Raw genomic sequence first — 15,285 nt, forward strand, 5'->3', positions numbered from 1 at the left:
TTCGCTTGCTGGCTCGCGATCCACAGTAATCATAATGTGGAAACAAATACGTCTGGAACGGCCCGGCCCCGGACGATGCAATGGCTTCCCCCTTGGATGGCTACCAATTACAAGAAAGACACTCCTGGCGCTGGCAAACCATACTGCAGCCTAATGAGTGTACAGCGAAATTTAACTGCCCCTTTCACATGACGTCACTGAAATGTGACAAATGTGGTCATTTTTATTGTATCAAATATTTTCCGATTCGGAAATATTATTTTTTTTTTTTAGTGCAGTTTGTCTGACTTAGTTTTTTAATGGCATCGACACATATCAATACTGAAGGTTATACAAATAAAAAATAAATGAAGCATATAGCCTTTATATAAACGAAATTCTTCGTTACAAAAACCTAATAAACATAGGCTTTTTTCTTGTATATTGTACTTAAACGTTTCAGTTGCAGCGTCCAATATATACTGAAATGCAGATTATCTGTAGTATATAGTAATATACCATGTAATATAAAGTAATCCAGTATAGTCTGTAGTATTGGCAAGAGCACAAACACACTTATTAAAGTAAACTACTCAAGTGTGCAAGTGCGCAAGTATACAAGTGTGTTTTAAAGCAAACATACCATCATACGCCACTACTGCCGATCTGTGGTTTCGGCAAGTTATTTTATAATGAAAATACGATACATCAATTCGCTTTAAACTTTTCGGTTACCCCCCTTTTTTTTTGTCACCCCCAAATGACTATCCCTGTATGCAGGGGCGCAACAACAGGGGGGGTAAGGGTATTTTGCCCCCCCCCCCCTCTGAAACCTTGAAGTGGGGACAAATGGGGCAAAGAAAGTGCTGTGTAATCAATTTTTAGATAATAAAACTGCTTAAATAGCACCATTTCCCACCTTGAAATACAAATTTTCCCGGGCTTCAATAGGGGGATCGATGATTCTTTATAAAAAGGTATATTACCCCCCCCCCCCTTTGAAAATTTAGTTGTTGCGCCACTGCCTGTATGGAGTGAGGCACTCGGGGAGTGGGTGTGGCGCAGGGGATCGGCTACAACTTCGACTTCAAGCTGGCCTACAAGTTCCTGCGGCGCAGCGAGGCGCGGCTGCGCTACGGCAACAGCTCGGCGGGCACGTGGCGCGGCCAGCTGGCACCCGGCACCTACTGCGACCGCCTGCTGGACCGCTGCGACGTGCGGCCGTGCCGGGTGCAGTCGCCCAACTACCCGGGGGTGTACCCGCGCAACGTCACCTGCCGCTACCGCCTGGAGCACCGCACCGTGCCGCGCGGCAAGCACGCCATGCTGGCCGTGCGCCAGCGCAACAGCCACAAGATACACATCAAGGACCAGATCGTCAAGTACGACCGCAGCCAGAGGGTCCTGCGGTGAGTGACCGGCTCAAACTCTGGTATAATCCTCAGTTGCAACAGTCCATATCGTCAAGTACTACCACAGCCAAAAGGTCCTGCGAGGAGTTTCCAGGTCAAACTCTAGTATCCAACTCATGTACTCATCACCCACAGTTGCCAAAGCCCATATTGACAAGTACTACCAGAGCCAGATGGTCTTGCGGGGATTTTCCTGCTCAAACTCTAGTATCCAACTCATTTACTCCGTACTACCAGAGCCAGATGGTCTTGCGGGGAGTTTCCATCTCAAACTCTAGTATCCAACTCATGTACTCCTCACCCACAGTTGCCAAAGCCCATATTGACAAGTACGACCGCAGCCAGAGGGTCTTGCGATGAGTGTCCAGCTCAAACTCTAGTATCAGAATCATTAACTCCTCACCCACTGTTGCCAAAGCCCATATTGACAAGTACGACCGCAGCCAGAGGGTCCTGCGGTGAGTGACTGGCTCAAACTCTAGTATCAGAATCATGAACTCCTTACCCACTGTTGCCAAATCCCATATTGTCAAGTACTACCAGAGCCAGATGCTCTTGCGGGGAGTTTCCAGGTCAAACTCTAGTATCCAACTCATGTACTCCTCACCCACAGTTGCCAAAGCCCATATTGACAAGTACTACCAGAGCCTGATGGTCTTGCGGGGAGTTTCCAGCTCAAACTCTAGTATCCAACTCATGTACTCCTCACCCAAAGTTGCCAAAGCCCATATTGACAAGTACGACCGCAGCCAGATGGTCCAAATGTGAGTCTCAAGCTCAATCTGTGATACCTTCCTTAATTGCAGTATGTCACCGAAAACTGTTATGATTAATGGGCTTTATCATCAAGTACGACATCAGCTAAAGAGTCCTGCAGTATGTGTCTAACTTTAGCTTTGGTTTCTTCCTTACAACAAATTTGCAACTAACAACTGTTAAATTTTAAGGGGGAAGATAGAAATGTAAGATGCCATATTGGTTTCAACATTTTTCATGGAAAACAATGTTTTATTGTTTCATACTGAAAATTTACACTCTTTTAAGTAGAGATAATAAATTATGAGATTTTTCTTTTATTACAACCATGTCTGTACAATAGATGTTGTAGTTATTTCCAAAAAAGTCAATATTAAAAACCAATTACTTCAGAGGTCACTTTTATCTTCAGGGATTCCATTAAATTATTTACTCTGGTTAAAATAGGCCAAATTTTGATAGCTAAACGACAGAAAATTGTTATGGCATAGAAATTGTTAAAACCCAGATGGAATCTTTCAGATATTATTTCTTCCCTTTAAGAATCAGATCGTCAGGTAGAACACCACAGCTAAATATTCCTACAGTGAGTGACTGGCTAAGACTTTTTCAACTGTTGTTGCAATCGGAAAATTTTTCGTCCCAAGTACTACAGTCAGATGATCTTGCGGGTGGGTGCCAGATCAAATTGTGATATCGTCCTCACCTATAGCTTGCAGCAGACAACTGATACTTTTCTGTGACCAGATCTTCAAGTATGACCGTAGCCAACACATGCAGTGAGTGTGTAGTGGAAAATTATCTTTCTCGAGTGCATATTTAACAGAATACTGTATTGTATTGAACACCAGTGTGCCTAGAACAACCGCAGGCAGAGTATGTTTTGTAATTTTGATTTTAATTTTGGTTATGTTCAAGAATTACCAGAACCATGTTATAATTTTTTTCTGTAAACAGATGATGGATAGCCAAGTCTAACGAAAAAACATTTAAAGAAACTTGCCAAATCAATTTTATTCTATTTTTTTATTTATTTCGGATTAATAATAATATTTTTGGTTGTTCATTTTGTAGTGTTAATACCTTATGGCTTGGTATAGGCATTTGGTAGGAGTAATTTCGTTAAAATGGAACTGAAGTTGGTGAACGGACATGTGTCTCAAAGATGGTGGAACCACATGTAGCAATATAAACCCGTATTTAGTCACTATCGTAAATATTATTGTACATACCAAATATATTGGTACACCAAATATATTGGTATGTTAAATAATATGTTATGTTAGTAAAACTGCCCTGGAATATGTATGTAAACTAAAATAGTTAGAGTAAAAAATAACCGTAAGTTTTATAATGCCTAAGAAAACTGGCATTACACTAATTATAATACATATCCTCCTTCAATACTCCCAAGAAGTTTACTAGCAGAGCGGTAGATTGCGCGCTTGGTATCCTCAAGAAGCATGGTTCAAATCTCGTCTCCGGGAAATTAGTTTTTTACTTTATTTATAGCATAAAATTATTATTATATTGTTGAATCAGCTCAGTAAGGTTGAGGAGTGTTTTTAGAAAGTATTATTAACATATTGATTTCAGTCGTTTAAGCAAAAACAAATATACAAACTTATCTTTAATATTATATGTGTTATAAAATGTTTCAGGTTAATATTTTAATAATGCCATAGAAGTATAACATATAACTTGTGGAAAAATTTATAATATTAACTCTTTAGTGTAATTTAATAGGATGTTCACTATTGTAATAAAATTCCTTGTGAGAAATATGGTCCACTGCCCGGGGTTTTATTGCAGCCGTTTCTAATAGTTTAGAATTTCCTATTGTTTGATGGTGGCGAGGAACGTTTACTATTCAAGCAGCGACTTCTAGCGACGGACGTAGAAAATATGTGTGTGATTTGCATCAAGAAATTTTGGCATTTGAAAAGAGATATATATATATATCATTTTGTTTGTCAGGCTTGGCATTATTTTAAAATATTCTATGTTAAATTTCGTGCCCGAGTTTCGTATTATAAGTTTATTTGCAACATGAGAACACGTGAGTTTGCTCGTTACGAAGATTATATATTTACACTTCTATGGCGAGTACTGAAAGACTCGTTCACATTTTTCTATAATGTTTCTTAATTTATTATTGTGTAAGCAGGTTATTTGAATAGTGTAGTCATATCATTAATTTTTACTACTCATTATTTTTTTTTCCAATAATTTTGTTGTTTGTAAAATTCAAGTTTAGGCCAGTGTCACTAGGAATGAATCACAAGTCGTAGTTAGATATCATCCTTTTAGCTCGTTTCAATGGTTTTTTAAATAACAAAATCATACTAAAGAAATTAGTAATCCTTCTAATGCTTCGGCAACGAAAAGAAAATAGAAACAGTATTTTTTTGGCGTTATATTTTGCCCTTTGCAAAATTCCGAATATACATATGTAGTCAAGGTACTGTATATTCCACTAATACTTTATGAATGTTAAATTGGTACAACACTGATTTCTCATGTTCTCAAACGTGAATACGATTGTAGTCATCTGTCAGACTTACGGATTAGTAACGAAACGAACTGAACAACACGCAGTTATTAAAAAGCAATATTGACTTTCGGGTAATTCGAAAACGCTTCCAAAACCACCTCCCGTTTCATATTATTGGAATAAACATATCTGGCACCAAGGTAATAACTCACCCTCGCAAATCCATGTACCGTATGGACCCGAAGAGAAAAACCTCGCTGTTACGCATAAAAAACCGAAAGGCCGGGTGAAAATTCCTCCTTTTGAATAAATCACGGTCAGATATTAATTTCTCTTAATTGGCAAAATGTCAAATGTCGCACAGCTGAGTCTGAAGCCCAAAAATAGAATGATAATTTACAGCATTTTTAAAACAAGCCCTCTTTATCGTAGCCAAAAAATTAACACGCACCCACACATAACGTTATACGGAGGACGATATTTATTTCTGACAAAGGGATTGTTCATACTTTCAGTGAATAAAATTTAAAAGAAACGACAAAGAGTGTTTTAAAACTGGAAGACTATGCGCTACTGAACTAAAAATATATAAAAAAAACACAATATTTTATACATTATGCTTAAACGAAAACTAGCATTGATCACGCAAATGATTTAAATATTCGGTTTTTTTTTAATAAATACCTGTATAGAAAATATATGTTATTGATATCTCCCACTCATCAGATTAATCGCAAAAAAATATTTTACATTGTTTGTGATTTATTTTATTAAGGTAGGTCCAAATATTTCATTTGAAAATGTAAATTTCAATATTGATAATTATTTTAGAATTTCAACAGCTAAAAAACGGATCAATTAGGTAGTTCACAGGGAAAATATGCTCATAATAAGAAAGGTCGCGATATTGCAATCAGTGGACACATATAAGCAGTGTTTATTTATTAGTCGTAAGTTTCGAGCCTTAGCATTTATTCCACTATAAAATTTAGCCGAAAATGTTAACACTGGTGTATAATATCAAATGTAAAGTTTTGTCTCTAAATAACAACACACATTTCTGAAAACATTGACTGGTCAGGGTAAAGATATTTATAACGATACGCTTATCGTTTTGTGTGGCTTAGTCATTGAAGTATAACATCCAACTCCCAAATTCAGTACAAATTTTCATACATATATTTTCTGTTCAGCTAAATATCCGAAAGTCAATTATGCGGGTTAATGTAGATCAACAGTTTGTGAACGTTCTGATCACAATATATATATATATATATAATTTTCGTGCAGAATAGAAGAAAGAAGCCACTTATTGTCACTGTCACAACCCATATTAAGTGCAGTTGAAACAAGTGCTTATATTACCATTCAGTACTTGTTAAATAGGTAAAGTGACACTAGTTAGTGTCCATCATCTCTCGCAAGTACAAACCGCATAAACGTTTTCAACGATGCACGTTCCGTGGTACGGTATTTGATGTTATTGTAATCAAGTGGCGGGTCACACCCAGTAATGGCCTTTTAAAAGCTGGCTGGTCGTAAACAGTGTAACAAATACATGAGTAAAAATTTGTAAATTTTATCAATAACTATAAATTTTTTATATAATTTAATCAATAAATAAATGTAATTTTAAAAAAGAAAATAAGGTGGTTAGAACAAAACTAGACTTAAATGAAGTTTCTAACATATAATTTAAAAAAATAAATATTTTTATGAAATCTTGGAATAGAACACATAAATTATTAAACGGAATCAATAGTTGTAAGTTAATAAACATATGTTTGTATTTATTCATATATTTACCAAGCGCCGGCCAACAGACGTATTCCAAATTAGACTGGTACTTTACAAACATAAAACAAATACAAACAACATAAATATATAACATAGTAAAAAATTAAAATAAAATCAAATGTGAAATTCACATTTAAATAGATGTTCTCACAAAATATCATCCATAGGAAATATTGATTTGTGTTACTAAAAGTAAATTACAATGTTCTTTAAATGCTACTGTATTAAATCAGAAAACACTTATATATGTATGAGAATTCATAAAAACGTATCGAACAATTTACTGCATTTATTGTAACTAGTCACACAATGCATTTTTGTATGACATTGATGAGGTAAAAATCTGATTGTTCCTGTGGAAAAAAAAATGCCTCAACCGTTTTGGCGATTGCGTAGGAAAAAAAAAGCAAGACCCTGCTGAACATTTTGTGATGAAATTATTGTCATGTTAATTGGTCATTTTGACGTGACGTCTAATAAATCGATGACGCCGGCTGCACGCACGAAAAAGTGTCCCGTAACGCACATTGTCCCGTTACGCTGTGTCCCGTCACGCTCATAGTACGCTTGCGCCGCATCTATCTCTCTTCCACTCGATTGGAACAACTATCGATTTGACTTTTTTCGAGGCACATCAAACTTGAAACACTCCCATTCGTTTCCTACTTTTCCTATCATCGTCCTATCCTTAACAGAATAACAAAGATTGGAAGAAGTTAAATAGCAAACGTGTATAAAAGTTATAGTTAAAATAATCTCTTAGTTAAGGTAATAAACATATTTGAATTAATGAGTGAAAATAAAAGTAAATTTAGCATTTAAATTGTAGATTTCATTTCACTCATTCTTTGTATCCATACAAAATAGTGATAATTCAATAAAAAATTGATTCAATTTTATTCATAAAAGTATGCAATCATTTCATCAATGTTTTGTCATGACGTTGTCACGTTAAATTATCGTCCGTAAACCGACTTTTTTTTCAATAGCCCATAGGAGGTTGAAGGAAGAGAAGTGTGGCTCGCAGCGGAGCGACGCGTCGTGACGGGCGTGCGGGTGTTGCCGCAGGGTGTGGGACCAGTGCAACGTGGTGCAGGACTACCTGACGGTGTACGACGGCGCCTCGCCCTCGGCGCCCGTGCTCGTGCGGCTGTGCGGCGGAGACGCCGTGCCGGACATCGTCAGCTCCGGGCCGAACATGCTGCTCGAGTTCCACACGTCGCCCTACGACAACCCCTTCCACCCGGTGCCGCTCAGCTACCTGCCCGGCTTCGAGCTGGAGGTGCAGGTACGTGCGTCCGCTTCCCCTCCGGCCGTCCGCTTCCACTCCGTCCGTCCACTTCCACTCCGTCCGCTTCCCCTCCGTCCGTCCGCTTCCCTCCGTCCGTCCGCTTCCACTCCATCCGTCCGCTTCCACTCCGTCCGCTTCCCCTCCGTCCGTCCGCTTCACCTCCGTCCGTCCGCTTCCACTCCATCCGTCCGCTTCCCCTCCGTCCGTCCGCTTCCCCTCCGTCCGTCCGCTTCCACTCCGTCCGTCCGCTTCCACTCCATCCGTCCGCTTCCCCTCCGTCCGTCCGCTTCCACTCCATCCGTCCGCTTCCCCTCCGTCCGTCCACTTCCACTCCGTCCGTCCACTTCCACTCCGTCCGCTTCCCCTCCGTCCGTCCGCTTCACCTCCGTCCGTCCGCTTCCACTCCATCCGTCCGCTTCCCCTCCGTCCGTCCGCTTCCCCTCCGTCCGTCCGCTTCCACTCCGTCCGTCCACTTCCACTCCGTCCACTTCCCCTCCGTCCGTCCGCTTCCCCTCCGTCCGTCCGCTTCCACTCCATCCGTCCGCTTCCACTCCGTCCGTAAGTCCGTCATCTTCCACTCCGGCCGTAAGTCCGTCATATTCCACTCCGGCCGTAAGTCCGTCTTCTTCCACTCCAGCCGTAAGTCCGTCATTTCCACTCCGGCCGTAATTCCGTCATCTTCCTACTCCGGCCGTAAGTCCGCCATCTTCCACTCCGGCCGTAAGTCCGTCATCCTCCACTCCGGCCGTAAGTCTGTCATCTTCCACTCCGGCCGTAAGGTCCGTCATCTTCCACTCCGGCCGTAAGTCCGTCATCTTCCACTCCGGCGACCTTCCAGAAGATCCGGGTCGAGTGCGACTTTTCTTGTCCCCAGTTCACATGGGGAAGCCTAAGATGTACCTACATCAAGTTCTGTCCCTGCCCGAACACGCCCAAATATTAACCTTCGGCCAACCTCGGGTTCATTTATATACATATATTTATATTTCTCTGTTTATTTTAATGTAGTCTATACTAACCTAACTAACCGTCCATAGTGTTTTAAAGTGTTTTAATGTAGCTAAACCTAACAGACCACTTTCAATGTTTGAATTCATTTTTTTCCTGCGCAAAAAATAAAACAAATCCCGAGGTTGGCTGAAGGTGAATATTCGGGCGTGTTCGGGCAGGGACAGAACCTGATGTACATCTTAGGCTTCTCGTTTACATGATGCGTATCTTACAAACCAAAAAAAAATATTCTGGAAATCGTACGGTTTCAATTTACAAACACGTTCAACGATTTCATTTATTTTTTTAAAATAAATTGTATATGTTGCTCATATACAACTGCTGAAAGGGAAAATGTTCCTCAGAGTGTTATACGTATTTTCAAATTCTATTTTTTTTTATTATAATACACCTTTGCTTATTAGGTATAATACCACTGGATTCGCAATAAGGAACAATAAGCAACAGGAGTATTCCTACAGTCAATTCTTAAGCAATCAAGCGTGAATTGTCATAAAGGGGTGTTGTGTGCTATGTAAATATCGGAACTCGCTTAGTGATTTGGGTTTTTTTTTTAAAAAAGGAAGGGAAAGACATGGTGTATCCATGAAGGTTCATGATTTAGTACAATTGAATAAAATGATAAAAAGTTTGATTATTTATAAACAAATTTTAGTTATTTTTATTATATTAAAAATTTTCATTCAGTTTTTTTTGTTGTAAAATTACATATTTTGTATGCTTGAAAAATAATGCAATCGATTTGTTTCTAATTTATTAGTATAATATTGAAGATTTTTTATTTTTTATGAATCAATTGTCAAATATGTTTTAAAGAAAATAACGACCTTATACAAGAAAATAAGTTTAATGTAAAACATAATATTTAAATATTTTATATCTAAATTTTCTCCCAAAAGCCTTTTTTAAAAATATGTTAACAAGGTTTAAATGTTTCGTAGTTGTCTGCATAAGTATTTTCAAAATACTTTTTACGCCTACCATTTCCAGTAACGTGTTCCTAAACGCAATTTACTTTTCAAGGGGGGGCTCTACTGCCACGTATTTGCGTGTCAAACAGTACCAGCGCTCTATCCCTAGCGAGCCGAACTGAATACATTTCGAGTGATGTAGTGCAAATGTTTTCGCACTGGGGACTTGCGTATACTTCATCAGCATCGATAAAAAAAAAAATCACATTCATGAGTTTCTCGTTGCGAGATTACTAAAACATATTTGTGTCACCTTCGGAGTTTGTTCCATGCATTAACAATTTGCCCTGCACTGACAGATGCGAACGCAGTAAATTAAACGAAAACAGTTCTGTATTTTTTTTTTCGGAATGGCAGGCAAAAATTACAACTAAGCATTTTTCAAATATTCTCAAAGGTGATTTTTTCGTAAGAGAAAATTGGTAATTCAAAATCGAGGGTGCTAAAAAAAACAATAGATTTAAAATTGTGAAAAAAAATCGGTGAGGTACAAATGTACAAATAAATGTACATTTTACAAATTAAATGACGAAGTATTAAAAAACAAAGACAACTAAAAATATTTGTTTTTAAAATGAAAATATACTGTATTGCTTTTTAACCTATCATTAGTAATAAGAAGAAAATGTGTGACAAAAATATAGCCGTGAAGGTGGCCCTTGCACGAGCCTAATTTTAAAAACAAATCTCATGTGTTTTAGTAGAATTAGTTAAGGTTTTTGTATTGTAAATGACGTATACAATGTATTATGAACAAAGTCCATGCGTTGTTTGGAAGGAAAACTCGTCATCAAAAAGATTTCAATTTAATTTCAACATCGTGTAGCTTTCGTATGTGTGTGTTAGTGTTATGACGCACATTTTTAGTTAGTAAAAGCTTTTCGGTTTTAAAATAAGTGTAAATTAGATGCGCATTATTTTTCACGCACCCAAAGTTTAATTATCAACTTTATATATTTCTGAGTACATAACTAAACATGCATTGTTTTTAAAGTGCTTTCAATACAATAAACGAAATATTTAAATTTTTTTCTTTGTTTGTGGAGTCGTAAATTCATCTCTGTACTAAGATAACTATTAGTAATTACTTAAATAACTAAATATTCTTAATGCTGATAGAGCTACGGATACACATGATTCAAATGTTACTACCCCTTACATTTATTTAAAAGTTTTTTCGAGTCTTTTTTTTAAATATTGTCAGAACTTTAAAACTGGTAAATTATATTTTACACAAGGGTAAATGGAAGATACAAATTTTTGGTAAAATCTCTTAAGTATTAATTAATACATTTTTTCACACACTTTACGAAATGCAGTAAACATGATTGTACTTAAAAAGCCAAATTAATTTATAACTGATCTCTTATACATACACTACGTTCTATGTTTGGTTATTGCAATGGGGAAGATGATTCAAGATGTAGTTTTGGACAACGCCATCGCTGGTCACATTGTATGTCATAAGAAACCTCAATAGCGGACAAAAAAGATGAACATGTAAACGCACAGGAAACAAGCTAAAATCAGATGATGTAAAAAAACAACATAAAAAGCACAGAAAATTCCGTTGAAGAAATTAGTCAAAAACTTATAACAGCACAGATGGACACAGTAAGCTAACCAACTACGAGACAGTAGTAAGTAACAAGAACAGTAAATTAAGACAAAATAACTACCTTGGAAAACACAGTAACACACAGACGAACCCAACGATGATATAAACAGATAAATTGGACAACCAAATGAAAACACAGAGACGAACAGACGAAACCCAACGATGTGACAAAACAGATATTCTGGACAGCACAACGACGAAAGGAGTAGACAACAATTACAACGTTTCGGAAGTTGAGATCTGCTCCCGTCCTCAGGCAAAAAAATATTCTGTTTGTGCCCGACTTACAGTGTTCCCAGCAATGGCACATGTCCAAAATAACACATTGAATCTCTTCACATGCTGTAATGAAACGTGCACTTCAATGCGTCCAATGCCCCGGAGTATTTTAAAATCCACGCAGAACGTAAACAAAAGCTGAAAAATAATGTAAATTGTTTCAGACTTGTATTGTTCCTCTCTCTTGGGTATAAAGATCCCGGCAATATAAAAAGACTCCCTCTTTCGTTTTTTTTTCTCTCCGCGGTCTTTGTGGGAGCAGAAACCCCCTTTTTTTCCGAGGGGGATTTATCTTCAGTTCCGTGTTGCACGGACGTTACACGTATTGTGAAACCCTACATTATTTAATGTTTCGGAATAAGCCTGGTCTTTCGCATAAAATATGCCGGCTGAATGGCCTATTTATCCTAAAAGGAGAGGGGGGAAAAAAGGAAAGAAAAAAGGGGTTGGGGGTTTGGGGTGGGCTTTTAAAATGCACGCGAGGAGAGCCCAGCGGAGTAACCCTGCGCCTTTGCTTGGACTAACGCTCCAGAGAACACGAATAGCCTCCGGTCCCATGGCCCGTCCTCCGGCTGTGCTCTCGCCGCGGTCTTCCATGGCGACGCGTGGTCCTCCCGCGGCGCCTGTCTCCTCCCATTGTGCGGCTTCAACTGCCTCGTGACCTGCGCTCGGCCCGACCTGCTCCCGCGTGGAGGAGCAAGGGCACTTTCCTCGCCATTCACACGGTTATCATGCACTACCAACAACACTCATTCCATCACAAACATTGTCCGTCATATTATTTTCAACTAGCTATTGCCTAGCCTGCGTTACAATGCCTATATATATATATATATATATATATATATATAGAGCAGAGGTGCCCCCCCAAACACTATGACTCACCCCCCCTAACCTAATGATGCAGCCCCCCCCCCCCCCCGAAATTTTTTAATGCCATTTTCTCAATGATTTACTCAATTATTTTATAATATACTTTTTTAGTATTATATTTTATCACATTTTGCATTAATTACAACTGATTTTCTAATAATAATGTTGGTCATATCAGGTAATATTTCCATCCTGAACCGACAGATGCCAAACTGCTTTTGTTGAGGAAAGTGCGGGGTTGCCAAATTGATTTACAAGATCCCTTTCAATTATAAAAGCACCAGAAACGTATTTTCACATTAGAAGCTATAATTATGTAAATAATATATACATTTCTCTCGTCTTTTAACCCCCCCCCCCCTGAAATTTTAATGACGCAGTCTGCGTCGTTAATCCCCCTAGTGGGCACCCCTGTATATAGTAATTTATTTGAAGTAGGAACACATATACAAAGCATCTCTCTCTAATTATATATCTCTCTATCTGTAAATATCTATATCTCTCTTCTCTATTTTCTACATCTTTATATCTCTCTGTATCTCTATGTATGGAACTCTATAGCGTCGAACATAATAAAAATTCTATGTTTTTTTTTACCTACCTATATATTTTTATATTTTTTTTTTTTACCTGTCATATGTGTGACGCGCGCGTATATATTCGAATGCGAAATCGTGTAGAAATTTCAAAGCAAACGGTTAATTAACTTTCGGAGACTTTTTTAACGGACTTACTTCGCGAGTTTATTTCCTTATAGATGCCTACAAAATCCATTGCCTAAAGGCTAAATATATGAAGTACAATTAATGAACGTTTATCATGCTGTGATAATCATGCAAACTTAATACTTATCTTCAGCTGGCTCCTAATAATTACAATTTATTTTACGGTATAAATAATACTACAGAAACGGGTAAGGTTTAAATTCCGTCGCTACCATTGCGGCATTATAAGCTCAATTATTATATGCTCCAGGACTGTTATATGCATTGTAAACTGTTTAAAATTTTTTTATAAAAGCATTTATTAAATGCCTGTTTTTAAGCATAGGTACTAAAAACATCATGGATACCTATTAAGGATTTATTTATATTAATTCAGCGACCAATTAATACATTTCTTAGGAATTGTTTTTCTACTGACATTCCTACAGATTGCCGTTGCAGAATTACCAATAGAAAATATTAGGTGTTTAGTAAACCGTTTTTATAGAAAATTTTTTAATATTCTGTTTTTCAGCGGTATTCGGTAACCAGAAGATTTGTCTAAATAAAACCATATTCTTTCATTCATGTGGGAAAGTAAATATAAATGGCTTAATTATTTTTTTAATAACTTATACTTTGGGTCTACCTTTAGGCCAATATCAGAGCACAGTAAAAATTAATTTCCACTATCTTACATTTTCACGCCCATATGGAAAATTCCGTGCAATAAACGGGGTGAAAATAAATAAAAATAATGCACATACATAATAGACGCAAAATAAATTAACAAATGTTGAAAATAATACGCAAAATATATATTTAAGAAGGAAAATATATTCGGTGATAATGGTTGTTATTATATATTCGAGTCCGTGCCAGTAATTCTAGAAAGTGAAGTCAAATAGAAAGTTCAGCAAACATAAAAATAGTGAAAACGATGTTCGAAATTCTCGAAGACGATGTTATTAAAACGTGCTGCTTCTAGTATGATATCAGATTTAGACCCCTCCGCAATCGTTGTAGTTAAGTTCTTTTAATTTTTCTTGCAAAAGGAAGATTGGTTTAACATTTTTTATGTTTTTTTTGGACATGCGTCATTTCTAGGTATCCTGTATAATGAAGATAAACGTCAATCCGTTATTAAAGGTTATCTAAGATATACAGTTAACCAGCAATATCATATGCAAAAAAAATTAAAACATTGGTAGTTCTACCGGAATAAACCAGTAGAGGCTACATACCCTTTCGAAAAAACTGACAGTACCAACGAGTATTTAAACAATCGAACTATCGCATTCAAATAACTTGCTAGAAAAGTAATACTTAATATCCCACAAATTAGACTTAACCAATCGTCCAATCGAGGATTCTATACTAACAAGCTGGCTTTCGCAGAACTATAGAAACCAGATATCACGGAAATAATATAAGGAGTAGCAGAAGGACATAAGTAATGTTTCGTAAATTATGCCAATAAGTTTGACTGTGTAGATCACAATAAATTTTGACCGACTCTTAAATATATGGGAATACCGAATGATCTCATTCATATACTAAAGAACTGGTTTAAAGGCATGTAGGTTATAATTAAGAAAAACTGCTTATGTTATCACCTTTTTTCATTTTGCATGTATGGAAAAAACACCTTAGGAAATTCTTGCTATATAAAATATAAAAATTGCTTTAAGGAACATTGACAACCTCAGTTCTGCAAGAATCACAATCATAAAAGAAAGTAAAAAAAGGTTGATAAGTGTAATGTTGAAGGTCAAGGAAGTAAGCCTGAACATCAGCATTAACAAAAAAAGTTATTGTGACTGGTTCTTTCGCTTTATGGCAAATAGATGAAGGCAAACAATAAGCGGTTTTTCTATTAATATTTTCTAAGCTAGAAATTTATACAACCTTTTAGTCAGAATATAAATAAATACTTACTTCTTCAAAGAAGAAATGTTTCAAAACTGCACTAAGTCCTCAAAAGTAAGGATATTACCTTACCAACTAATATCTGTGTAATTAAGGATGTGGTATTCCCAGTACTAACTAAAATGGCTGTGAAAGTTTATCAATTTGAAAGGCCGATCACCGATGAATTAA

The 15,285-nt window shown here is 37.2% G+C and overlaps 1 protein-coding gene across 1 annotated transcript in view; it reads left to right on the plus strand.

Annotated features, from left to right (window-relative positions):
* Positions 1-15,285, plus strand: part of LOC134533409 (uncharacterized) — an 85,694-nt gene that overhangs the window by 56,995 nt on the left and 13,414 nt on the right. The window contains exons 4-5 of the mRNA XM_063370930.1: positions 1,045-1,388; positions 7,507-7,726. Of these exons, the coding sequence (XP_063227000.1) occupies positions 1,045-1,388; positions 7,507-7,726 (564 nt within the window). The remainder of the gene's footprint in view (positions 1-1,044; positions 1,389-7,506; positions 7,727-15,285) is intronic.

The sequence above is a fragment of the Bacillus rossius genome, chromosome 6 (assembly GCF_032445375.1).
Source record: "Bacillus rossius redtenbacheri isolate Brsri chromosome 6, Brsri_v3, whole genome shotgun sequence".
NCBI classification, from domain to species: domain Eukaryota; kingdom Metazoa; phylum Arthropoda; class Insecta; order Phasmatodea; family Bacillidae; genus Bacillus; species Bacillus rossius.